The sequence below is a fragment of the Canis lupus genome, chromosome 12 (genome assembly GCF_011100685.1).
Source record: "Canis lupus familiaris isolate Mischka breed German Shepherd chromosome 12, alternate assembly UU_Cfam_GSD_1.0, whole genome shotgun sequence".
NCBI classification, from domain to species: Eukaryota; Metazoa; Chordata; class Mammalia; order Carnivora; family Canidae; genus Canis; species Canis lupus.
In genome coordinates this window covers 20128943-20155850 of record NC_049233.1, presented here as the reverse complement: position 1 = coordinate 20155850, position 26908 = coordinate 20128943, and the positions used below count along the sequence as shown (strand labels likewise).

Here is a 26908-nt window from a genome sequence, read left to right as displayed (position 1 = left end):
CTACTGCCTTTTCATTGCCTTCATTTAAAGAAAATGGAGGAAAGTTGTTCAAATATGTTGTAATAGAGGAAAATGACTTACCCTGCTAGAATGTACCCTGCCTTTTAAAAAGAGCATGTGCAATTTTCCCTGATCTTACTGGGGATAAAAAAAAAAAAGGTAAATTACTGTTATTTCAGAAATATCTATGTATCCCTAGAATACATATACGAGACATAGAGTATGTGCTTAATAAATGTTTGTTGACTTAAACAGAACTGAGAAAAATTAACTTTCTGTAGGTCATTTAAAATTATGTTAGAGCATTTAAACGTTCCATGTGCTAATTCATTTTTGTTAAAAAAATCTTCAATCAGAGAGGGCCAAGATAATGGTCATTTATGTTTTATGAAAATGATTATTTATTAAGCATCAGCAGGATTTTAAGCATGAGGTTAAAATAGAATTTGTTCAAGGAGCCTATGAAACCACCTGCAGATATAATTCTGAATCTCTTACTGATGTCATGAATTTCTTTGGATTTGTTTTCTCATTCATAAAATGGAGCCAAATATAGTCCTCTCATTTAATACCAAGGACCCTCTAAGGATGACATATCTCCCACTTAAGTCATGGTTCATATTGCATGACTGGAAAGTAGAACATACGGTATGTGACGAGAGTCATTAGCCATTTGTGGAAGAATGTGAAAGATCATTACAGCAATTTGTAATTTGGTTAATCTCTGTAGTAAATTAGTTAAGAATTTTGCTGTAATATGAGGGCAGTGGGGGTGGAAGAAAAGGACCAAATCTTCCTTTGGTCCCTCTCTGATTCCCCTTCAGGAAGTGGAATAGAAAAAAAAAACCAAATACATTCGTCAGTAACTCTGGGGTAACCACAACTTAGACAGTAAGCAGGTCAATCGAAATAAGGACAGTGATTGCTATAAAACCATCAGGTACTCCAATTGACACAGCACAAGCATATACAGCCTGACACACACACACAGGAAGAATTTACTAACACAAAGCAGACAACCAGAGCAAAATGACAATGGCCATCCTGCGCAACACAGCTATGGTGAGTAAAAATCGTTCCTGTTTAGTAGCAGTCATCCTTAGGATTTTAAGAGAGCAGATTTCTAAGGAATTAGGCTTGATTGGCATCTTTTTTTGGGATTATTTCTTAAAAACAGAACCAACTTTAGTTTTGACCCCTGTATAGTGGAGAAAAAGAAAAAATAACTAGAAGTTATAATGGGGTACAAAACATAGCTCCTAATATGGTGGCTTTTGCATAGGTAGTTGATAGCTTGTTCACCTCTGGTGTCACAGACGTAATCTCCCCTGTGGCTGAACATGATCTCCCCTAAGGATCATGATCTGAACATGCTCTTCCCTGTGGCCATTATTATAGAGTTAGATTAGTCTAAAACTCTTATCTCATAGTGAGGACTTCTAGCCTTTTAGGATATGTACATATGTATTTTAGCCAAGTAAAGTGGGGCCCCAAAAGTTTTAATGATTCCCCAAGACTACAAGTAGACAAAGAGTGCCCAGGATGAAGGAAGTAAAATCACTCAAAGCTGAACTTTGGATAGCTCCCAGAGGAGGGAAATTTGCAGTGTCTCAGCTGATTATTTTGTCTTAGTCCTCATGGAGGAGAGAGGGATGTTAGTATGATGGAAATCTACCTCTCCTGGGTCTAGAATCTTGCCTGGCATTAGTCCGGTAAAGCCTGGGAAGAATCTAATTTAGAGGAACTTGAAAACACGGTTTGGGAGGGTGCCTGGGTGGCTCCACCAGACGGGGGTCTGCAAAATATAAAAAGGAGGTCCTTTAAATAGACATTTCTAATTACCTCCCCTCCCCTCCCTTAACCTGTAAAAAGTATGAGCCTGAGCAACATTAAGCCCAGAGAATGAAAGCAACTTACTTTCAGCTCTTGTTCTGCATTACGTTGAGAGTGGGTGATGGGCTTTATCCGTCCCCAGTAAGAGTTGGTAGTGATGGTGGGGTGAGTAGAATGTGATTTTGACAAAGGGAAACTGGGGAGATTTTTAGCTCTTCTTTTAGGTCTTCACAGAGCACTTTCTTTGTGCATTACTGTAACATCAGATAGACCAATATTTTGATGTAAGTATAAAGAATATATGTTCCAGAGCTAAAGACAAAGAGTTTCCATATTTTCTGTGGTTGTACATAATTAGTGGCCCTGCTTCTTTCAATTAGCATGGATAATTGGAACTTTGCTGTAGTTGGTTTTGTGCAGTGTTTTTCTTAATACTTTGGGTTTAACTGTATTGTTCATTCACTCACCCACTCTTCCATTCATCAGAAAGTATTTGTAGAACATCTGTTCTATGATACACTCTCCTGCAGGAACTTACAATCCAGTAGGTGTCTGTCTGACCTGAACACAAATAGTACCTTTCCAGACAATAAAGAAATGGCACTTGAATGCTCTGGCCTTCAATGCTAGATGGCAAGTGCTTTATGATTCAAGGAAAATGAACATATTCCTAATTGAATGACTTTAGAGGCAGTTCTTGGAGAAGACCACTTCTGAGTGGGGCCTTGATGGAAGGGTAGAATTTGGATAGGTAGAGGTGGGGCAGTATAGTCTAGGTGGACAGATGGCTGGGAGGATGGATTTTGTGGGAAATTCATGAAATACAAAGCTGTGAATAAAAACAAGAACTATCATTAATCTCTTATTTTTATTAGATACATTTATTGGTGATTTACATAGAATATCACAATCTTGTGAATATTATTATAAAGCAAGTATATATATATATATATATATATATATATATATATATATATATATTTCCAGTTGGAAAGAAGAGAAATCCAGAGGTTCTGGGATGAGGCCAAGTCAAGATTAAACCCAGTCCTAGATCCTGATACCTTTCTATCCCACTGTTGAGGAGCTTTCAGACTGTTGGAGGCTCAGTTACCAGGCTAATGAATTTACAACTCAGAGAGGCACTCTAGTACCTTCCAGTATGACTGTTCCCATTTCCAGGTGAGGACCTGAGAGAGCCGTGGTCCCATAAAAGACTGAGGATCCTGAGTTCAACTAGAACATGGGGTGCCTCTTGCCAGGAAATAACACCAGGGTCTCTAACCAACTCAACTGTCTCCATTTTCCAGGCCAAGTCCCTGCTACTGTTGGTGTTGGGGCTCACTCTTTTGAGTGAGGTGGCAGCTCGGAAACATCTAAAGGCAGGGGAAACTGCTCTGTGCCCTCCTCTGGAGGATAATAGTGTGAGGGTTGACATTCGCATCCTCAGGCAAAACCGGGGTATTTCCATCTCAAATGATTTCCAGAATCGCTCCAGCTCCCCCTGGGACTACAAGTAAGTGTAAATGAGACTGATCTTCACATTCTTTTGAAAAAATATGTTAACTTATTCTAATCATAAAGTAGAAAATTTAGAAAATGTAGAAAAAAATAAAAGCCCCAAGATTAACTCTTAAAAACAGGAATCTCACTTTGCCTGGGAGCTCATAATTTTTTCCTGCTGTTTTGGGTGAGGTCCTTCTATGTGGTCAGAGGTCCTGCTATTTTGCTTCCAATTTCTCATTGACTCAAATGCCTTTTCCTGCTTCGTGAATTCCCAGGTTGGAATTTACAAACTTTCTGTGTTGGGAGAAGGAGCTCTTTAAAGCAGCCCACATAATGATCTTTGCATGGGGATATGTGTGAAGCAGAAAAGTCAGTGTGGAATGATCCAGTCAGATTAGAAATCAGTCTTCAAGGAATGGGGAGCAGGGAAGAGTGGACAAGAAAGGCCAGTCTGGGAAAGGGGATGGGAGATGGGGATGAGATATTTGGAGTACTCTCCGGTGATATCGTCTGATGTGTCAGATCTTAGAATACCAAGCACTCATCTATATGCTCCAAATAGAGGCACAAAAACAGATTCCAGGGATAATTAGAAGTGCTTCTGGGGCTGCCTGCATGACTTCCTCCAGGAAGGAAGTGTGTATGGTGGCAAGTTGGCTGGTGAGGCTTTGCTCACTTCGTGACTCTTGGTAGAGAGGGCTAAGAAGGGAGAAACCTAGAAAATGTGCTGGATTCACAGGACCTCTGGGGCTTTGTTTTTCCTTTCCAAGCAACAGGCTTTGCAGACTGTATATCAGGAGACCCACTCGTATTGTCCATAAATCTACGCAAAGGATGAATAATAATTATAATAATAGCAGTGTAATGAAAAATGAAAGATCTGCCATTTATTGAATGCCAACATGTAGTGTTTCATGTGCATTCACATCACTGAAAATTGTCAATAGTCAGATGAAAGAGACCTGTGAGAATCCCCATTCTAGAGTGGAGGAAACAGGCTTAGGCAGTTAAGCACCTGCTGGAGGGCAGTCATGAATCCAGGCCATCTGGCTGCAGCCCTGGGTTGCTCGGAAATGCCTCCCTGCAAGCGAGTGCCCAGTGCTGTGGGGCACTCCTGTCCATCTCTCTCTCCCTTGTCTCACCATCTGCTTTTGTCTGCTCCCCCTGCAGCATTACCCGCGACCCCCACCGGTTCCCCTCAGAGATTGCAGGAGGCCCAGTGCAGGCACTCTGGCTGCATCAATGCCGAAGGGCAGGAAGACAGCTCCATGAATTCGGTTCCCATCCAGCAGGAGTTCCTGGTCCTGCGGAGGGAGCCCCAGGGCTGCTCTCGCTCCTTTCGCCTGGAGAAAGTGCTGGTGACCGTAGGCTGCACCTGTGTCACCCCCATCGTCCGCTATGTGCGTGCCTGAACATCAGCTTGGCCGAGGAAGCCCTGAAATGCCCCTCCTTACCCAGCGCTCTGCAGCAAGTCCAGTGTGGTCCCAATTCTCTCCCCTTCATAGGCTTCTTGGTAAGACCTGCCTGGAATTCTCAAAGCTCTGTATTAGATATAGTGTTAGCTTCTGAATCATAACGTAGTCCTGAGCTGTTCCATCGTCCCAACCCCTTGAAAATGAATGGAGGAGAATGAAGACGCCCATGCCCTCTCTGTTTGTGGGCAGTGATAACTACTGCTTAGCGTGGCAGTCACTGTGATACGGGGCCATCTCCTGGGAATTCTGTTGGGAAAATGGGGCTCTGATTCTGTGTGGATGAAAATGTAGAAAATGTAACCACAATATGGGTATGTGGGAGGGCCTGTGCAGGGTGGGGTGGGAAGGATGGGGATAAGGATCTAGTACACATGTTTATTCAGAGTTGCTAAGTAAAGAGGTTGGCCTGATAACTATAACTCATATTTGTAAGGAAACTGTCCATCTATTTATGATATATTGTTATATAAAATTTTAGGAGAAAAATTAATATATCAAGTACTAATATAATAAAGTATTAATGATTGAAAAATTCTTCAGGTGTTTGTTTCTTGTCTTGGCTTCTATTCACAGAGCTCATACTGCTCAAGATTTTGAAATTCTAAACTTGTCTTTTGTTTTTCATATTTTCTCATCAATTCCTTATCAGAGGACTACTGTTAGAATTGTTTTATTATTATTATAAATATTATATTATTATTATTAGTAGTAGTAGTATTGTGTGCATGTGTGTGTGTATATAGTGAGAACATTTAAGATCCACTCTCAGCAAATTTCAAGTATACAATACAGTATTGATAACTATAGTCACTATATACACTAAATCCCAGAACTTATTCATCTTACAAATAAGTTTGTACCTTTCGACCAACATCTTCCCATTTCTCCACCCCCTCCCCCCAGCTTCTGGCAACTACCATTCTACTCTGTTTCTGAGATGGAGAATGATTTTATTATTAATAGTACTTGGGGGCTACATGGAGAATTAAGGAAAATGGTGTAAGCTGAACTCAGTTTCCCTGGTAACTCTTTACTGCTCCATGTTCCTGGCTACATTATTTTACAAAGTGAACATTTATTGGCCACTGAGCTAGCCACTGGAGATATAGAGACACGTAAGAAATGCATATGGAAGAACCACAGTGTTGGGACTCGCCATCCACAGAGCTCCGGGTCACTGGGGCCATGCAGTCTCTTTGTGTTCTCCTCATTCTGACCTCTGAGACCTTAGGGTTACTAGTTGTCTTTCATTAATATCTTATGCTTCCTGGGGGCACAGGAGCTTCCAGATTCTGGTCTTCGTGACATTCTGGGGAAAATTCAGAGGTTCTCTCATACAACCTTTGCTTCTTTGTGGCACAGCACATTTTCTCCTTAATGCTACCACTGGCTCAGAATACAACTACATTGCCCCTGCTTTTCAGATCCAAGAGAGGAAGTGGGGCACAAGTTCTCACTCCCACCTGAAACTTGGCTTGAGGATAGGCAGGTGGCAGAAGCCTGACACCTATTTTTAACTGGGGTGTGGGCAACTTTATTCTAGTCTAGGTGAGAGTGGGAATAGAGTAGCTGGGTATGCTGGGTCTTCACCGTTGGCTGCAGAATCTTTTGCTTATGGTATAAATATTGATATTTGTACTTAAAATATTCAGGCTTTTGAAATCTAAAAAACATTTCCTGTCATAGCTTGCATCTTCATAAGTTTGCTATGAATCTCACATGTCCATTTTGGTGCTCAGATTTGTGTAATGAATCCTCCTTTCTCTGTTGATTTTAGCAGTAATTGCCTTATCCTGAGGGTAGCACATATAAAAAGCCTCCAAGTGGTAGAAGTATACAGAGGAAGGAAATTGTAGAGGGAAAAATTAGTGTGTGTATCTGAGTGTATCAAGATATTATCATGTTGGGGCACCTGGGTGGTTAGGTGATTGAGCATCTGCCTTTGGCTCAGGTTGTGATCCTGGGGACCTGGGATCGAGTCCTGCATCAGGCTCCCCACAGGGAGCCTGCTTCTCCCCCTGCCTCTTTCTGTATCTCTCATGAATAAATAAATCTTTTTAAAAAAGATATTACCTTGTACACATATACACATGTCATTTTTTTTTTTAAGATTTTGTTTATTCATGAGCTACAGAGAGAGAGAGAGAGAGAGAGACAGAGACAGAGACATAGGCAGAGGGAGAAGCAAGCTCCATGCATGGAGCCTGTTGTGGGACTCGATCCTGCGATGCTCTGGGCTGAAGGCTGGTGCTAAACTGCTGAGCCACCCAGGGATCCCCCAACACATGTCATTTCAAAACAATGTGCTACATACTATGATCAAGGCATGAAATGTTAGGAAGACACAGAGGATGATAGCTCTCCAGGAAATTTTGGAAAGGAAAAGATTTACACTGAGATGAATATGTGTCAGTCTGGTGGAAAATGGGAGAAATGAATTCATAGCACAGGGAACAGTATAAGCAAACAAAGAGGCATACAGAAGCCTGGCATGTTAGGGGAACAGTGAGTAGTCCCATGTGCCTGGATAGTGTGGACATGGGGACATGGTGGGGAATATGTAATAAATATCTCTTGAAAGAATGATTGAATGAATGAATGTGGAACAGTAGGCAAATGGCCCGCTTATGAATGGTTTCGTGTGCTGTATTACAGATGTGATAAGAGCATAGCTGTATCTTATAGTTTTAGCAGGAGTGAACAAACAGGATCAGAAGCTGAGGCCAGTTAGAAAACCAGAGAGGTGGCAGTTTCTCTCCTGTGGTAGATTCACACTGTTAGAACTGGATGGGCTCCTGCAGATCACCTGGTGGACCTTTTGCATTTGCAGATGAGGCCCGAGGAATTAGGGGACTTGTTCAAGGTCACGTGTAGTAGTCAGTGGCAGAAAGGAACTCAATGACTCCAAGTTCATGACTTTTTATGTTGGATTTGCAGTACTCGATCATGTTTCCAGTAAATATCCGTGATTTTTCTGTGCGGCCTAGGGCTGGCTCCGGGAGTGGGTGCAGAAGTACCTCCATATCTCACACTTCCAAGTATGTTGCACACAGTGCCCCCTGGGGTTTGAGGCCTGCCTTACAGCTGCTCTGAGGGCTGGATGTCATTCAGGAAACTGCACATTGTCTCCAGCTCACAAGGTGGCACAACACACCCATAGGTAAAAGGCTCCCTTTGTGGGGCAGAAATCCGTCTCTGGTAGCCAGTTGAGGCACTGCTGAGACAGAATGAACAGCCTGTGTTCTTCAGGCTGAGCCTCGCTTTGTTTTGAATGCAAGAGAAAAGGTCTACGTTGAGCAGTCTAGATGTTCTAGAATACTGCATTGCCATCATAACGTGCAGAGAGAGGAACTTCTCTTTCACATGGAACTTGAAAGCATATAGTCTTTTCTTTCGATATCCAGTTCTTATTTATGACAGCTTGGCTGAGGGGAAATACGTATTCTCTCTGTCTGTCCTTCCCTCGCCCTCCCTCCCCTACTCCCACATCCAGACAAAAATCACCTATGTTTGTAATGCTCCAGGGGCGAAATTTAACTGGTAATTTACAGTGAGGAAAATGGTCACAAAATTGGTTTTCTATTCATTCATTCGTTCATTCATTCATTCATTCATTCATGAGAGACACAGAGAGAGAGAGGCAGAGACACAGGCAGAGGGAGAAGCAGGCCCCATGCAGGGAGCCTGACATGGGACTCGATCCTGGGTCTCCAGGATCACGTCCTGGGCTGAAGGCGGTGCTAAACCACTGAGCCACCCAGGCTTCCCTGGTTTTCTATTTTTTTCTTTTTTATAGAAAAAAATGCATTTAATACTTAGCTTTTGGCTTTGAATCCTGATTCTGTGATTTTCTGGTTATATGAATTTAGGCAATTTAGTTCTTCTGAGAATCAGCTTATTCATATGTTAAATGGGAAATAATATCTATTTTAAAGAGTAGAGTGTAGGGATGCCTGGGTGGCTCAGTGGTTGAGCATCTGCTTTCAGTTCAGGGTGTGATCTTGGGGTCCTAGGATTGAGTCCCACGTTGGGCTCCCTGCAAGGAACCTGCTTCTCCCTCTGCCTATGTCTCTGCCTCTCTCTGTGTATCCCATGGGGAAAAGAAAAAAAAAAAAAAAGTAGAGTGTAAAGTAATTGAAATTTAAAAAAAAAAAAAAAAAAAAAAGACGGGATCCCTGGGTAGCTCAGTGGTTTGGCGCCTGCCTTCGGCCCAGGGCGTGATCCTGGAGTCCCGGGATCGAGTCCCACATCAGGCTCCCTGCATGGGACCTGCTTCTCCCTCTGCCTGTCTCTGTCTCTCTTTCTTTCATGAATAAATAAATAAATAAATAAACCTAAAAAAATAAAAAATAAAAAAAAAGACTTAATACAGTACCAAGGAAATAATAGGTTCTTAGTACCTGGTTGTCCTTAGCCCAAGAAGTACAGAACTTATGTTTCCCATTTGCTTGGCCCCAGGAAACTCACAACCAACTCTTTTGCTTAAATACCACAGCTCTATTATTCCTCGTGGTTATTAAGTTTTCGCTCTTCATTTAATCTCTCTATATACACATATAATTTAAGGCGGTTTAAACAAAAGATCTAGACATTGTTCATATTATTATATAGATCCTTTGTTCAATCCACTTTAAATTAATTTGACAGGAATAGAGGAACTTATAGATTTGAGACATTGAAATAAAATTCCCCTTGGCCCGAAATGTTCATTGTAGTGTACTCCACTGGTATAAATGGGAAGAAAAGCATTTTTTGGTCCAATTAGTCCCAGGAGCTGTACACTTCCCTCAGGGTATGAAACAATACACCATTTCTCCAACACTGAAACATTCTTTTCCACAGGCTGTTTGGTGCCACAAGAATCGCTGAGAAAGTGGTAGCTTCTGAACCTTGTTTGTACCTCTCCATGTGTCATAAAGGACTACAAAGACCCAGCCCTTCCTCCTTGAAGCATGCCTAAGAAGATAGAATTCCTTCAGTTAATGAGAGAAATCACATGTGGGGTGTTGGCCCGCTGGCAGTGAGGAGAAACAGTTATGTATGGAGGGTTTTCCTTCATTTGTTCCTTATGTTCGTGAATATGGTAACCAGGGAGGTGGCACTTACCAACTTATAACTCTGCATCTTCTTATGTTCAAGGCAGGATTAAATTGCATTTGCAACAGAACCTTACTTTCCTTTTTCTTTTCTTTCTTTCTTTCTTTCTTTCTTTCTTTCTTTCTTTCTTTCTTTCTTTCTTTCTTTCTTTCTTCTTTTTTTTTTTTTAGATTTAGAGAGAGTGCTCACACCCGTGTGCAAGCAGAGTCAGGGACAGAGGGAGAGGGAGAAGAGAATCTCGAGCAGATTCCATACTGAGCGTGGAGCCCATTGTAGGGCTCCAACTCATGACCCTGAGATCATGACCTGAGCCAAAATCAAGAGTTGGATGCTCAACCAACTGAGTCACCCAGGCGGCCTGTCAGAACCTTACTTTTCATGTCTGGAGTACTAGTGTGGCCCTGGGGGCTAAATTCAATAACAGTTCCATTGAAGGTTATTAAACATAACAACAATAGCAGCTCATATATCCTCAGTGTTGGCTATGTATACTGTTTTATACACATCTTAATCCTCACATGGCATGAGTTTGGAAAGATTATTATCCCCTTTCTACAGACGAGGCAACTGAGGAATTAATTACTTGCCCAAAGTCACAAGAGCTAGTAAATATTAGCCTCAAGGTTTATTTTTTTATTTTATTTTATTTTATTTTAGCCTCAAGGTTTATTTTATTTTTTTTAACTTTTATTTATTTATGATAGTCATACAGAGAGAGAGAGAGAGAGAGAGAGAGAGAGAGGCAGAGACACAGGCAGAGGGAGAAGCAGGCTCCATGCACCGGGAGCCCGACATGGGATTCGATCCCGGGTCTCCAGGATCGCGCCCTGGGCCAAAGGCAGGCGCTAAACCGCTGCGCCACCCAGGGATCCCTAGCCTCAAGGTTTAAACTTGTATCTCCTGGACTGAAGACCCTCTATTGCCTGATCATCTCATTGGTCCATTTGTGTAAAGTTGAATAAATTACCTAGTACTTCTTCACTTGATTTTTTTCTGTCAAAAATTAAGAACGATTACATTTCTTACATAAGTCACTCACTGGAAGTTCTCAAGATTCATTCTTGATTTACAAGGACATTGGAGATCCACTACTCACTGCCTTTCCAGAAATACATATCTTTTTAAAAAATTATTTATTTATTTATTTATTTATTTATTTATTTATTTATTTATTTATGAGAGAGAGAGAGAGGCAGAGACACAGGCAGAGACATAGGCAGAGGAAGCAGGCTCCATGCAGGGAGCCCGACATGGGACTCAATCCCAGGACTCCAGGATCACGCCCAGGGTCGAAGGCAGGTGCTAAACCACTGAGCCACCAGAGATCCCCAGAAATACATATCTATTTACTAGTACCAGATGCTTGACCTTGATCTTGTAACTTTATAATAGGAATTATGTGAAATGTGTGGTTTAAAAACTGTGATGTATTGGGGTGCCTAGGTGGCTCAGTGGGTTAAATGTTGGACTCTTGATTTCTGACTCATGGTCTCAGGGTTGTGAGATCAAGGTCTTCATCAGACTCCACACTGGGCATGGAGGCTGCTTAAGATTCTCTCTCCCTCTGCCCCTCCTGATCTTAAAAAAAATTTGAAAACTGTGATGCACTACTCTTTCACTAATAGCCCTTAGTGGGTGCTGATTTTAAGAATTTTGCTCAGTAGTGAAAAGAACATATGTTGAAACTAAGATGTGGTTTATGTATACAATGGAATATTACTCAGCTATTAGAAATGACAAATACCCACCATTTGCTTCAACGTGGATGGAACTGGAGGGTATTATGCTGAGTGAAGTAAGTCAGTAGGAGAAGGACAAACATTATATGTTCTCATTCATTTGGGGAATATAAATAATAGTGAAAGGGAATATAAGGGAAGGGAGAAGAAATGAGTGGGAAATATCAGAAAGGGAGACAGAACGTAAAGACTGCTAACTCTGGGAAACGAACTAGGGGTGGTAGAAGGGGAGGAGGGCGGGGGGTGGGAGTGAATGGGTGACGGGCACTGGGTGTTATTCTGTATGTTAGTAAATTGAACACCAATAAAAAATAAATAAAAAAAAAGAAACTAAGATGAAATTTAAAAAAAAGGATGACTCTCATCTGAGCATTAAGGTTGCCTACACAATGGCCACCTCTTCTCTTAAAATATAGAGACATCACAGCAGTATCAGAGATCACAGAGTAATGGCTGAGCACATGGGCATTGGGGCTAGATACCAGGTGAAAATGCCAGCTCTAGCACTTACTAGCTACACCATTACTAGTGACCTTGGGCAAGTCATCTAACCCCTCTGTGCCTTTCTTTTCTCTACTGTAGAATGGGGATGATAGCAGTACCTACTTTTTAGGGTTGTTGAGAGGCTAGAGTGAGATAATATACATAAGGTGCTAAGACTAGTACCTGGTATGGTACATGTATTGTCCAGTATGTTATTTAAAAAGCGAAAAGTCACCCAGTATCGCACCCCAATTATGTATTAGTTTTTATATCTTGTTTTCTCTTCTGCTCTTTTGTCTCATCTGCTTTATACACTGTAACCATAATATATATATACAATCTGTATTTGATATTTTTTACGTTACATTTTACACATTTTCTATGTTTCTGTATAGTGTTCAAATAATTTTTAGTTGTTTCATACTACTCTTACAGATTGATGAACCAGAATTTATTTATTCCTTTTTTTAAACCTTTATTTTCCCCCTTACAAAAGTAGATGCTTGTTGCTATTTTAGTGTCTTTTTATGATGAACTATATAATGTGGATGGAAGAGTATATCTTTATATATGTACAGTTGCCTTCCATGTTAAAATTTTATGTGTGTGCATTTTCATGTCTACAGGCTACGTTGGGCCAGTTACTTAATATCTTTGAGCCTTGTTTTCCTCAACTATAAAATGCGGATGACAATAATACTTGTCCCCTAGGGTTTTGTGGTGTAGATTAAAAAAATAAATATAAATCATTGCAGTAGTTCTAAGTTTACACTAGCTGTTACTAGTAATGTTACTAGTAATGTATTTACTGGTTTAATACACCACCTTAAGCAGAGCCTATGGATACATACTCTCACCCTTTAATTCTTGTTAAGAATTAAGTAAGTAGGGATCCCTGGGTGGCTCGGTGGTTTAGTGCCTGCCTTTGGCCCAGGGAGTAATCCTGGAGTTCCAGGATTGAGTCCCGCATCAGGGTCCCTGCATGGAGTCTGCTTCTCCCTCTGCCTGTGTCTCTGCCCCCCTCTCGCTCTCTCTGTGTCTCTCATGAATAAATAAAATCTTAAAAAAAAAGAATTAAGTAAGTAAATCAATGCATTGGACAAAGATGGATTTATGAGTTGTTCTGGGGTTGTGGCTGTCACAAAACTTAGACTTCCTACTCCACTGGCTTACCTCTGTGGTTTCCTTACATGCTGTCTGTAGGTGACATACCACAGCCCTTTGCATGGCCTAAAGGCAAGGGCCAGACCTTGTTTATAGTGGTGACAACACCAGAAGCCATGCAACCATCTCCCACAACCACATTCTCGTGACTTTGACAGAGATCAGATCTGGAAGGCACCGTTCTGGATGGGCTACATGTGCTGGATGTTGGAGTGAGTGCACCTTGTTTCTTCAGATGGGATACCTTGCTCATGGGAAACTCCAAGCTTCTGGGGTCCCAGGCATTTGCCAAATCCACACTCCTGGGATTTTCAACATCTAGGAGAAAAAAGACACAGATTTCTTGTCAGATCACTCGTCAAAAACCTAATTGCCTTTGATGGTCACTCCAAACCCTAAGTGAGATCCATTAAGAAAACAAGATTTGCTTCTACCACTTGCTTTGGACTGTGTGTGCATAGGGGATGCCAAGCTTCTGGATACTATATTTGAAAACATGTAGAAAATAGAATGAAGTATAAAAGAAAACACATCCTTTGGATCTATGGATCTAAGCTGCTCAGCTTTTGAAATCTACTACTATAATTTAGGTTTAAGAATTTAGATGAATTGAGGTTGTCATATGAGACATATGAGGCATTTACTGGGTGAAGAAATGGTTGAATTACTTTCATTGTACAAAGGTGAATACTAAGAAATTCCCAATTATTTTCATTAGTAGCAGAACCCTTTATAATAAAAGCTAAGGTTTGTTGAATAGAATAGACTCTCTTCTAACTTATATACATTTACTCATTCAATTATGAAAATGCTTTGATTTAGGAACTATTAATTAGAAGTGTAATTGTACAGGAGAAAATGAAGGCACAGATTGAGTGAATACCTTTTATGAGTTTACAATAGACTCTTGTCTGTCATCACTAAGCTACATTGTATCTCTGTAAGAGATCCACCAGGAATCCCTTGCCTATACTGAAATGTCTCAACCATGGAATCTTCTCAGAGGATCCTTTTCTGCAAGTGGTCAGAAAGAACAGGTGAATTACAGTATTTGGTCATTCAATTATAGAATTTTATGGGAAGCTCCCTCCCTGGAAATGTAATCAATAGATCCTTGACTTTACCAGCTTCCATAAATACCTCACATTGTAGTGGCTTTCATCTTGTTTGTGTATAGGAATTCTAGTCCTTTACCAGGTCTTCTTCCTCAGAGGTTTCTGGGAATCTCTGAGCAGCATCCTCATGTCTCTCTAATGTTTTCTGAGGTTGCTTACTTACCTTGGTCAATTGTCTGGCTTTGAACAACCAATCTCTGCCCTCCCATCCTTCCCCTCTTCTCAATGCCCCCTCTCCCCACCAGAAGAGGCCTGGTAACTTCTGTCAGGCTTTATGATTTTCCAAGGCTAGGCTATCAAAGGTTATGCAGCTTCCATCCGGTTTTCTTAAGAAGCTGATTCCAGTGGAAGGCAATCGCCATGTAAGAAGTCAAGCTACCCCGGGAATGCCATGCTGGGAAGGCCATGCATAGATGCTCTAGTTGACAGGCTTGATGAGCTCCCAGCCAACAGCCAGCATCAACTCCTAAGCATGTGAAAGAGCCACCTCAAGCACTCAGCCTAGCTGAGATTTTTTTTAAAAAATAACAATCAAACTTTATTTCCTTGTACATAATATTGATTGACAGGAAGATTTCTAAGTAATCATCCCTTTATTTGGTTTAGATAAAGACTTCCAGTACAGAACACTATTAGAAATTAACCATTAGGAACCATGTAAAAGAGATGTAAGGCACGTACCATATAATGACCAAATAGATAGAAGTAGTTTTAATTTTTCTACAGAATTTACTGCGAGTTACCATGTAATGAAAACAAAAGTAGGTTACTCTAAATGTGTTGAATTTGTTTAGTAATTTAAATAAAATTACATGGCTCCCATTACACAGATAATTCTAAATCTACTCTGAAAAATAAATCAAGAAATATCTATCGGAAGATGACATACCTATCATAGCATACCAAAAATAAGGCTGCTCTCTTCACAGAGTATATGGAGAATGAGTAATCAACCATCAACACAGTGAATGTTCTAATATTTGGGGGAATATTGGAAAACTGTTTGTTAAAAAATAAATTTCTCTCAACATTGTTTATCTCGTCCTTGTAGATCCAGATGAGATTAGTCTAGAAAAGCAGTCTTCTTGAGTCCAGAAAAATCTTCAGTCCAGGATAGTTCCAGGCTAATCAGATACTAAAGAATCTTTACAAAGACAAACAGGCTTGGAAATCACATAGTCTTATTTTGAATTAGCTTCCTTAGTCAAAGGTCTTGGAATTAATGATCAAGTACCAGGATTTTCTGTAACGCACCCAATGCCAAATGACTACTGACTGACATTCTACTTCCTACCATGATGAGTCTTTGATTAGAGGTAGGTGGGAGGCATAAAGAATATGGTGAACTATAAAATAAATTGTGCTCCAATGACCAAATCTCTAAAGATAAATCTTGTTTTTTAATATAAGAAATTCACTGAATCTAATGAATGCTGATTAGAGCAAAGGTAGTGTAAGTAAAACAGGGGCAGGAGATCTCTAATTGCATTGGAAATATATGAAAGAATGAATCATTGTAAGAGAATCATTCTAAGAGAATAATAATTTTCCCAGTTGCCCCACTGCTGTGGATGATATTTTCGTGAGCCTGGGCCACCTTCTCCAGTGAATACTGAGAACCTATCACAGGTTTCAACCAACCAATTTCCATTCCAGCTTTAAGGGCCATTGCAAATTTCCTAAATTCCTCCTTAGTTGATGAATAAAGAGCAGTTTTAATTATACTGGTTTCCTTTGGGATGGTATCCCATGGGTTTAAATCAATAGGACCTTCTGCTGCCAACAACTATTATTTGTCTTCCATAGGACAGACAATCCAAATCATTACTAAGATTTACATTAGCTAACATTTCAATGATCACATCAATGCCTTTTCTCACCAACAGATTTCTTGATTTTATCAATATATTAAGTTCTTGGTGATTAAACACTTCATGGCCTCCATTCTGCAAGACAGTGTTTTGTCCTTCCTCATTACCAGCCATACCCAAAACTTTTAGGCCATAAGCCCTGGCAATTTGGCACACTGCTATTCCAACTCCTCCACTAGCCCCATGAACCAGAACACTTTCTCCAGCTTTCACACGGGCACTGTAGAGCAGAGCTCGGTAAGCAGTAAAATATGGGACGCCGATGGCAGCTCCTTGTTTCAAGTCCAGTTTCTCCCGCAGTGTGTACACAGTGTGTGATATGAAGCAAGCGCATACTCAGCATTGCCCCCAGAGATGGTGGCGGTAGTGAAATCTTTATCACCTTTCTTGAAAGTAGATACATTATCTCCAATATTATCCCAGCCACATCTGAACCCGGTGTGTAGGGTAAGAGTGTTTTTTTTCTGTAAGTACCAGACCGAATATATGTTTCCATGGGGTTTACACCACATGCGTGGACCTTGATTAGAACCTGATGGTCTTTTGGAATTGGTATTGCAACATACGACCGGAGTTTCAGCACTTCTGGTCCACCAAATTAAAAAACTCCAGTCGCTCTCATCAACTTTCCTCCAGTTGCCATGGTGATCTGGTTCTAGAGTGGGGGAGGAAACCTGCGGATGGCTCACTGGGTGAGATCCCGCCTAGCTGAGATTTTTAATTCACTTCAGCCCCAGTCGATATCAGAATGCAATCTCATAAGTAGGCCCAGTGAAAAATTAAAGCACACAATTCCAAGATGTCAAGCAGAGTATTAAGCCAAGTGTGGGGTTCATTTAAGAATAGGGTCCTATGCAACTTCACAGGTTGTACATGCATGAAGCCGGACTGCTCACAAGATCTCCAGAGAACTCCGCTGAGCCTTTCCCAAAGTTTTGTGATCAAAATAAATCAGCACAGATTTATGCTAAAAATCTGTGCTAGAAAGTTGTTAAACTTTCTAAAAGTTCATTTAGCCTTAAATTTGTGAGTGTAAGTGAGCTGGGCTATACCTATAGTCCAATTCTTTTTATTGTTCTGTCCTCGAGTGGGAATTGAAAATTGTGCCTTGGTATCTTTACTGCATTTTTTACTATTTCAACAATATTGCTAGTTAAAAGCTTGCAAACACACATTTGTATGGTAACAAGTAACAGTGCACAGCAGCCCAGGATATTGATAGTTCAAAAGGCATTTTTTTTCTACAAAGGACATAGTCTACAGAGATACAACTCTGCCAACGAGATAAATGGCCTTCAAAATCACCTTCTACAAAGAGAAATTTAATCCCCAGGTACCACAGCTTCCCCAAGTTGTTCCACTTTATAGCTGCATAATTAAAAGGCCTAATTGCATGCATTTCTTAGAAAACAAATGGGAGTTTCAAGACACATCTTGTGCAAGGCAAAAAAAAAAAAAATTAAAAAAAGCTTGCCTCTTGGAAATGCAGATTTCTAGATTCTACTATTTGCACTAAGCTTTCAAAGATTTTAGGGAACTCTTATTGAAGGAAAACATACCTTGCAGTTTATTCTGAAATCGAATAGAGCTGACTCTCTGGTTTTATTTATTTGCCAGAATTCTGCATTAATAAGCACTTTTGTGACCTTAGAATCTGATGGTAAATTAATATTCATAGAGAGAATAATTTTAGGTGTTGCTTTCTTTTTTTAGGTGTTATTTTCTAAATAATCAAGAGATTATTATGTTCCATTGTGTTAGGGTGCTGTAGAATGTCTCTGATTGCTTTCTTCTCAGAAAATCTTGCATGGGAAGTAGGCTCAATATTGACCTCCAAATATATCCATGTCCAAATCTCGAACCTGTACTTGTTACCTTACATAGCAAAAAGGTCTTTGCAGACATGGTTAAATGAAGGTTGTTGAGATGTGAAGATTATCCTGGATTTTTATGGTAGACCTGAAATGTAATCACAAATGATTTTGTAAAAGGGGTACAGAAGGAGATTTGACAACAGAAGAGGATAATGTAATGGATAGAGGAAGGGGCCACTGATCAAGAAATGAAGTTCTGGAAGCTGGAAATGGCAAATTCCCTGGAGCGTTTGAAAGAAGCATATCTCTGCTGACAACTTGATTTTGGCCCAGTGAACTGTAAGGGAATAAATATGTGCTGCTTTAAGCCACCATGTTAGCGGTAATTGGTTGTGGCACTGGTAATAAACTAACAGAGTGGGTGTCTGATTGTTTATTTCTTCTTTGAAAATTTTTCTTGCATGGGAAACTCTTCATCAGCCTGGTTGTTTGATTGCCCCTAAGCATTGTATTCCTGGGCTGGAAGAGCACACATTAGGAATTATTAGGCATGATTTACCTGTTGGTGATCTCTGGGCCACTATCCTTGATGCAGAGCAGGAATTGAGTTTCATTGTGTTCAGGCCTCTTGTTAGCCTATTCTGGACAATGTGTTTTATCTCATGGCCAACCCAATTGAACAGAGTCTTGGGTGACAGCAGGAGGTGCAGACTGGGAAATGCCTCTGACTCACCCCTGTGGTGGGTCAGAAAAGGTGCAGAAGGATGCTGTTTCAGGTTGACTGCTATGTGCCCCGTGTGGGAGATGTATGAAGAGCATTCTGGGACACAAAGTTGGCTTCTCACCATCTGATCGAAACGAGCAACTTCTTACAGTAAGCTCAGGGGAAGGAAGTCAGTGTTGGTGCAGTGCTCCTTCCACGAACTTAAGCCCAGATGTCTGACCTACATTTTCATCCTCCAAAATGACCTTCCTTCTACTGTGGTGGTTCAGGGTTCAACACAGAGAAGTAAACAGTGCATAGTAATCATGTTTGATATTAAGATTATTTGAAATTCTTTGGCTTCTCAAACTCTTCGAGTTTGATATATTAAAAGGCAATAGGGCAAAAAGTTGAGTGGGTCATTATTTGTCTTGGTGGGTGTGATATCTTTTAAGGAAAACTTGCCTCCCTCCACTTCCAGAGCTTCTCATTCTTTGTTTCTGACCTCATGTGGGATTGTCAGCTACGATTGGGTCTCAGGCTTAGCAAAACAGACCATTTTCTATGTGTTGTGGTTTGTGGAGCACTGTGAAGGCATTCTGCCTCCAAAATAGATCTTTGTGTTATGCTCAAATCCTCTCTTCGAAAAATCACTTTTGAGGGCTCCCCTTTTTTAAATACACACCTCCAGGAGGTTGACACATTGGAGTGGTAAGGTAGGCTAAAGTTTTGTGACATCCTCCCCAAACTCTCCTCTTAAGGGTCCAGCATTGTACCAACTACTGGGGAATCAAAGATCAGGAAGCCACGTCTGGTGATATTTTTCTACCTCCAGAGGGATTGCCAAAATTGATATCTTTGTAAGAGATCTAATGTGCTTTTTGTTTATTGGTTTGTTTTTGTTTTTTCTTTTTTTTAAAAAGATTGTACTTATTTATTCATGAGAGACACGGAGAAAGAGGCTGAGACTTAGACAGAGGGAGAAGCAGGCTCCTTGCAGGGAGCCTGATGCAGGACTTGATCCCTGTATGGGGATCATGCCTTGAGCTGAAGGTAGACACTCAACTGCTAAGTTGCCCAGACACCCCTGTTTTTGTTTTTTTTCCAACAAACTACTAGAAATAATAAGGGTGACTAGAAAAGAAAATGACTATATATGATAGAAGATAGAGAAAATAGATGTGGCTTTTTTGGAAAAGGAATGGTATGAAGGGTGAAGTTTCTCTTTTTTAAATTTATTTTTAAAAATATTTTATTTAAATTCAATTTGCCAACATATAGTATAACATCCAGTCCTCATCCAATCAAGTGCCCTCCTTAATGCCCATCACCCAGTTGCCCATCCCCACACTGTCTTTCCCTTCTGCAACCATTTGTTTCCCAGAGTTAGGAGTCTCTCATGGCTTGTCTTCCTCTCCAATTTTTCCCCACTCAGTTTCCCTTCCTTCCCTTATAGTCCCTTTCAGTCTTTCTTATATTCCACATATAATTGAAACCATAAGATAATTATCTTTCTCTGATTGACCTATTTCACTCAGCATAGTACCCTCTAGTTCCATCCATGTCAAAGCAAATGGTGGGTATTCATCCTTTCTCATGACTGAGTAATACTCCATTGTGTGTGTGTGTGTGTGTCTATATATACACAACATCTTCTTTATTCATTCATCTGTTTTTTTTAAAAGTTTTTTTTTTTATTTATTTATGATAGTCACACACACAGAGAGAGAAAGAGAGGCAGAGACATAGGCAGAGGGAGAAGCAGGCTCCATGCACCGGGAGCCCGACGTGGGATTCGATCCCGGGTCTCCAGGATCGCGCTCTGGGCCAAAGGCAGGCGCTAAACCGCTGCGCCACCCAGGGATCCCTATTCATTCATCTGTTAAAGGACATTGTGGCTCCTTCCAGTTTGGCTATTGTGGACATTGCTGCTGTAAACATTGGGGTGCAGGTGTCCTGCCATTTCACTGCATCTGCATCTTTGGGGTGAATCCCCAGTAGTGCAATTGCTGAGTCATAGGGCAGTTCTATTTTTAACTATGGAGGAACCTCCACAGTTTTCCAGAGTGGCTGCACCAGTTCGCATTCCCACCAAAAGTGCAAGAGGGTTCCCCTTTCTCCACATCCTCTCCAACATTTGTTGTTTCCTGTCTTGTTAATTTTAGCCATTCTCACCTGTGTGAGGTGATATTTCATTGTGGTTTTGATTTGTATTTCCCTGATGGCAAGTGATGCAGAGCATTTTCTCACATACTTGTTGGCCATGTGTATGTTTTCTTTGGTGAAATGTCTGTTCATGTCTTCTGCCCATTTCATGATTGGATTGTTTGTTTCTTTGCTGTTGAGTTTAATAGGTTCTTTATAGATCTTGGATACTAGCCCTTTATCTGATATGTCATTTGCAAATATCTTCTCCCATTCTGTAGGTTGTCTTTTAAGTTTTGCTGACTCTTTCTTTTGCTGTGCAGAAGCATTTATCTTGGTGAAGTCCCAATAGTTCATTTTTGCTTTTGTTTCCCTTGTCTTCATAGATGTGTCTTGCAAGAAGTTGCTGTGGCCAAGTTCAAAAAGGTTGTTGCCTGCGTTCTCCTTTAGGAGTTTGATGGATTCTTGTCTCACATTTAGATCTTTTTAAAAAATTTATTTATTTATTCATTTTTTTAAATTTAATAATACATTTATTTTTTATTGGTGTTCAGTTTGCCAACATACAGAATAACACTCAGTGCTCATCCTGTCAAGTGCCCCCCCTCAGTGCCCATCACCCATTCACCCCAACCCCCCGCCCTCCTCCCCTTCCACCACCCCTAGTTCGTTTCCCAGAGTTTGGAGTCTTCATGTTCTGTCTCCCTTTCTGATATTTCCTACCATTTCTTCTCCCTTCCCTTCTATTCCCTTTCACTATTATTTATATTCCCCAAATAAATGAAAACATATAATGTTTGTCCTTCTCCGATTGACTTATTTCACTCAGCATAATACCCTCCAGTTCCATCCACATTGAAGCAAATGAGAGACACAGAGAGAAAGACAGAGACACAGGCAGAGACAGAAGCAGACTCCATGCAGAGAGCCGGACGTGGGACTTGAACCTGGGTCTCCAGGTCCAGTATCACACCCTGGGCTGAAGGTGGTGTTAAACCACTGAATCACCCGTAGTACCGGGCTGCCCACACATTTAGATCTTTCAACCATTTTGAGTTTATCTTTGTGTCTGGTGTCAGAGAATGGTCTAGTTTCATTCTTCTGCATGTGGCTGTCCACTTTTCCCAGCACCATTTATTGAAGAGACTGTCCTTCTTCCAGTGGATAGTCTTTCCTACTTTGTTAAAGATGAGTTGACCATAGAGTTGAGGGCCAATTTCTGGGTTCTCTATTTTGTTCCATTGATCTATGTGTCTGTTTTTGTGCCAGTACCACACTGTCTTGATGATTACAGCTTTGTAATACAACTTGAAGTCAGGCACTCTGATAACCCCAGCTTTGGTATTCTTTTTCAACATTCCTCTGGATATTCGGGGTCTTTCTGGTTTCATACAAATCTTAAAATGATTTGTTCCAACTCTGTGAAGAAAGCCCCTGGATTTTGGTAGGGATTGTGTTGAATGTGCAAATTGCTCTGGGTAGCATAGACATCTGCACAATATTTATTCTTCCAATCCATGAGCATAGAATGTTTTCCATCTATTTGCATCTTCTTCGATTTCTTTCATAAGTGTCTGAGTTTTTAGAGTATACATCCTTTACTTCTTTGTTTAGTTTTATTCCTAGGTATCTTGTGCTTTTGGGTGCAGTTGTAAATGGAATTGACTCCTTAATTTCTCTTTCTTCAGTCTCATTGTTAGTGTATAGAACTGCAACTGATTTCTGGGCATTGATTTTGTATCCTGCCACACTGCCGAATTGCTGTATGAGTTCTAGAAATCTTGGGATGGAGTCTTTTGGGTTTTCTATGTACAGCATCATGTCATCTGCATAGAGGGAGAGTATGACTTCTTCTTTGCCAATTTGAATTCCTTTTATTTCTTTTTGTTGTCTGATTGTTGAGGCTAGGACTCGTAGTACTACGTTGGATAACAGTGATGAGAGTGGACATCCCTGTCTTGTTCCTGATCTTAGGGGAAAGGCTCCCAGTGTTTCCCCGTTGAGAATGACATTCACTGTGGGCTTTTCCTAAATGGCTTTTATGATATTGAGGACTGTTCCCTGTATCCCTACAGTTTGAAGAGTTTAAATCAGGATGCTGTGTTTTGTCAAATGCTTTCTCTGCATCTATTCAGAGGATGATATGGTTCTTGTATTCTCTTTCATTGATGTGATCTATCACACTGATTGTTTTGTGAATGTTGAACCACCCTTGCATCCCAGGGATAAATATCACTTGGTCATGACAAATAATCCTCTTAATGTACCGTATGATCCTATTGGCTAGTATGTTGGTGAGAATTTTTTGCATCCATGTTCATCAGAGATAGTGATCTGTAATTCTCCTTTTTGGTGGTCTCTTTGGTTTTGGGATCAAGGTAATGCTGGCCTCATAGAATGAGTTTGGAAGTAGTCCCTCCATTTCTCTCCTTTGAAACCGTGTTAGTAGAATAGGCATTATTTCTTCTTTTAATGTTTGGTAGGATTCCCCTGGGAAGCCATCTATCCCTGGACTTTTGTTTCTTGGGAGGTTTTTGATGACTGCTTTAATTTCCTCACTGGTTATTGGCATGTTCAAGTTTTCTATTTCTTTCTGCTTCACTTTTGGTAATTTATACATTTCCAGGAATGCATTCATGTCTTCCAGATTGCCGAATTTGGTGGCATATAGTTGCTCATAATACATTTTAAAAATCGTTTGTATTTCCTTGGTATCGGTTGTGATCGCTCCTCTTTCATTTGTGATTTTATTGAGTCTTTTTTCTTTTTAGTAAGTCTGGCTAGGGGTTTATCTGTCTTATTAATTCTCTTGAAGAACCAGTTCCTGGTTTTGATATCTGTTCTACAGTTCTTCTGGTCTCTGTTTCATTGAGTTCTGCTCTAATCTTTATTATCTCTCTTCTTCTCCTTGGCTTGGGTTTTATTTGCTGTTCTTTCTCCAGTTCCTTTAGGTGTGAGGTTAGCTTGTGTATTTGAGATTTTTCCAATTTTTTGAGAGAGGCTTGTATTGCCATGTATTTCCCTCTTAGGACCACCTTTGCTGTATCCCAAAGATTTGAACAGTTGTACTTTCATTTTTGTTAGTTCCTTGAATCTTTTAAATTCTTCTCTAATTTCCTGGTTGACCCATTCATCTTTTAGTAGGATGCTCTTTAACCTCCAAGTGTTTGAGTTCCTTCCAAATTTCTTGTGATTCAGTTCTAGTTTCAAAGCATTGTGATCTGAAAACATGCAGGGGGTAATTCCAATCTTTTGGTACTGGTTGAGACCTGATTTGTGTCTCAGTACGTGATCTGTTCTGGAGAACGTTCCATGTGCACTTGAGAAGACTGTGATTTCAGTACATTAGGATGGAATGTTCTGTATATATCTGTGACATCCATTTGGTCCAGTGTGTTATTCAAGGCCCTTGATTCTTTGATGATGTTCTTCTTAGGAGATCTGTCCTTTGCTGAGAGTGCTGTGTTGATGTCTTCTACTATTAATGTAGTATTATCTATATTACCTATGTATCTCTTTATTTTGACTATCAATTGATTGATATACTTGGCTTGTTTGATTATTGGCATAAATATTCATAATTGTTAGGTCTTCTTGTTGGATAGACCCTTTATGTGTGATTTAGTACCCCTCTTAATCTCTTATTACAGTCTTTGGTATAAAATCTAATTTATCTGATATGAGGATTGTTACCCTATATTCCTTTGGAGCGCCTTTTTGAATGGTAAATGTTTCTCCACCCCCTCATTTTGGGCCTGGAGGTGTCCTTAGGTCTAAAATGAGTCTCTTGTAGATAGCACAGAGATGAGTCTTTCTTTTTTTATCCAATTTAATATCCTGTGTCTTTTGATTGGGTCATTTAGCCCATTCATGTTCAGATTAACTATTAAAATATATGAATTTAGTGTCATAGTATTACCTATATAGTCCCTGTTCCTGCAGATTTTTGTTGGCTCCCTCCTTTGCTTACAGGGTCCCCCTAGATATTTCTTACAGAGCCAGTTTGGTGGTCTTATATTCTTTCAATTCCTGTCTATTCTTTCAATTCTTTACTCTTTAGAGATAAAGAGATCTCTCTTTATGTCTCCTACTATTCTGAATGACAGCCTTGCTGGATAAAGTATCCTTGGCTGCATGTTGTTCTCATTTAGTACCTTGAATATATAATGCCAGTCCTTTCTGGCCTGCCAGGTCTCTAGATAGGTTTGCTGTTAATCTCATATTTCTCCCCATTAGATTAGGAATCTCTTGTTTTGAGCTGCTTTTAGGATTTTCTCTTTATCTCTGAAATTTGCCAGCTTCACTATTATATGTCAGGTGATGATTGTTTTTTGTTGATTTAGCGTGGTCCTCTCTATCTCTTGGGTATAAGTGCCTATTTCCTTCCCCAGGTTAGGGAAGTTCTCAGCTATGATTTGTTCACATACACTTCGTGGTTCTCTCTTTCTGTACATATTCTGGAATCCCAATAAGATGAATATTATTTCTTCTCAAGCTATCATTTATTTCATGAAGCCTCTCCTCATGCTTCTTAATTTTTTTCACTTTTTTCCTCAGCTTTCTTCCTTTCCATCAACTTGTCTTCTATGTTATTCACTCTCTCTTCTATCTCCCTAACCCTAGCAGTTAGAGCATCCAATTTAGACTGCATCTCACTTAAAGTATTTTTAATTTTGAGAATCTCCAGAGTCCTTTATGCTTTTTTAAGAGCCACCAGTAATTTTATAATTTACCTCTAAACTGTATCTCTGACGTGCTCCTTAAATCCACATCCATTAGGCCTGTGGCAGAGAGTATTACTCCAGTTCTTTCTTTTGTGATGAATTTTTCCTTCTAGTCATTTTGTACAGTGCAGAATAGCTGTATGAGCGAGCAGAGTCAAAAATATCAATCACGACCTAAGAAAAATACACCCTAGACAATTCTGAAGAAGTCAGGGATCAAATAAAAGTGAAAGAAAGGAAAGGAAAAAAGACCATTAAAGTGAAAAACAATTTTTTTAAATAGAAAAAGAAAGAAAGAAAGAAGAAAGAAGAAAGAAAGAAAGAAAGAAAGAAAGAAAGAAAGAAAGAAAAGAAAGAAAGAAAAAGAAAGAAAAAAGAAAGAAAGAAAAAGAAAAGAAAAGTGGTGGAGGAGAGAGAATATAGTGTCACAGAGTGGACCAAGAGGGTGATCCTCTTGGTCTGAGTGTATTTTGTTCTGCATGTTAGAAGGTGCTAAATTCTATGTTTATATCAATCAGCACAATAGCAACCACAAGAACGAAAACAAGATAAAAGAAGGAGGCAGAATGAGAAGGAAAAAGAATATAATTTCACAGAGTGGACCAACAGTGTGCTCCACTTGGTTTTGAGTGTATTTTGGTCCATATGTTAGAAGGTACTAAATTCCAAAATTAAAAAACAAAACAAGACCGAAAAAACTCAAATCCATAACATATATCTACAAATTTAAATTTAATACTTTGAAAGGAATTAAAAAAATAAAGACATATCTATGATATAATTATAAAATATGAAAGCCAAAAAGGAAAAAAAACCTTAAAAATGAAAAGTTGATAAAATATTGTAGTTAAGGCAGGAAAAAAGAAATAATACTGGAAATTTTTAACCCAAAAGAAAAACCTCGAGTTCTATTTGCTGTTTTCCCTCAGTCCTGGAACTATCCAGGGCTGCTTGGTCAGTAAACTTGCTCTTCCCCTGTTCTTCCAGCACTTCTTCGGGGAGAGGGGCCAGCTGCACTGATTCTCAGGTGCCTGTGCCTGGCAGAGATGCTGTGCCCTTTGCCAAGTGGCAGACTCCATGTAAAGCTGCTTGTCCTGTGAGGCCTTTGTTCCCTAGAGGCTTTCCTCTTACAGATGAAGGGAGAAAAAAGAAAGAAAAAATGATGGCAGCCAGATCTCCAGCTCCAGAGCCAAGAGCTCCCCTCATGTTCCGAACTACATTCTGTCAGTGTACACTGGCTTA

At 40.1% G+C, this 26908-nt stretch overlaps 1 protein-coding gene and 1 pseudogene across 1 annotated transcript; one reads left to right on the top strand and one right to left on the bottom strand.

Moving 5' to 3' along the window:
- Window positions 1-1035: 1035 nt before the first annotated feature.
- On the top strand, window positions 1036-4918 carry IL17F (interleukin 17F). The gene is given in 5 exon segments (XM_038553377.1): window positions 1036-1062; window positions 2320-2377; window positions 3013-3346; window positions 4507-4543; window positions 4545-4918. Coding segments are annotated over 5 exon segments (660 nt in total). The 3' UTR covers window positions 4749-4918.
- A 10403-nt stretch (window positions 4919-15321) lies between these two features.
- On the bottom strand, window positions 15322-16923 carry LOC100687519 (annotated as a pseudogene).
- Between the last annotated feature and the right edge of the window lie 9985 nt (window positions 16924-26908).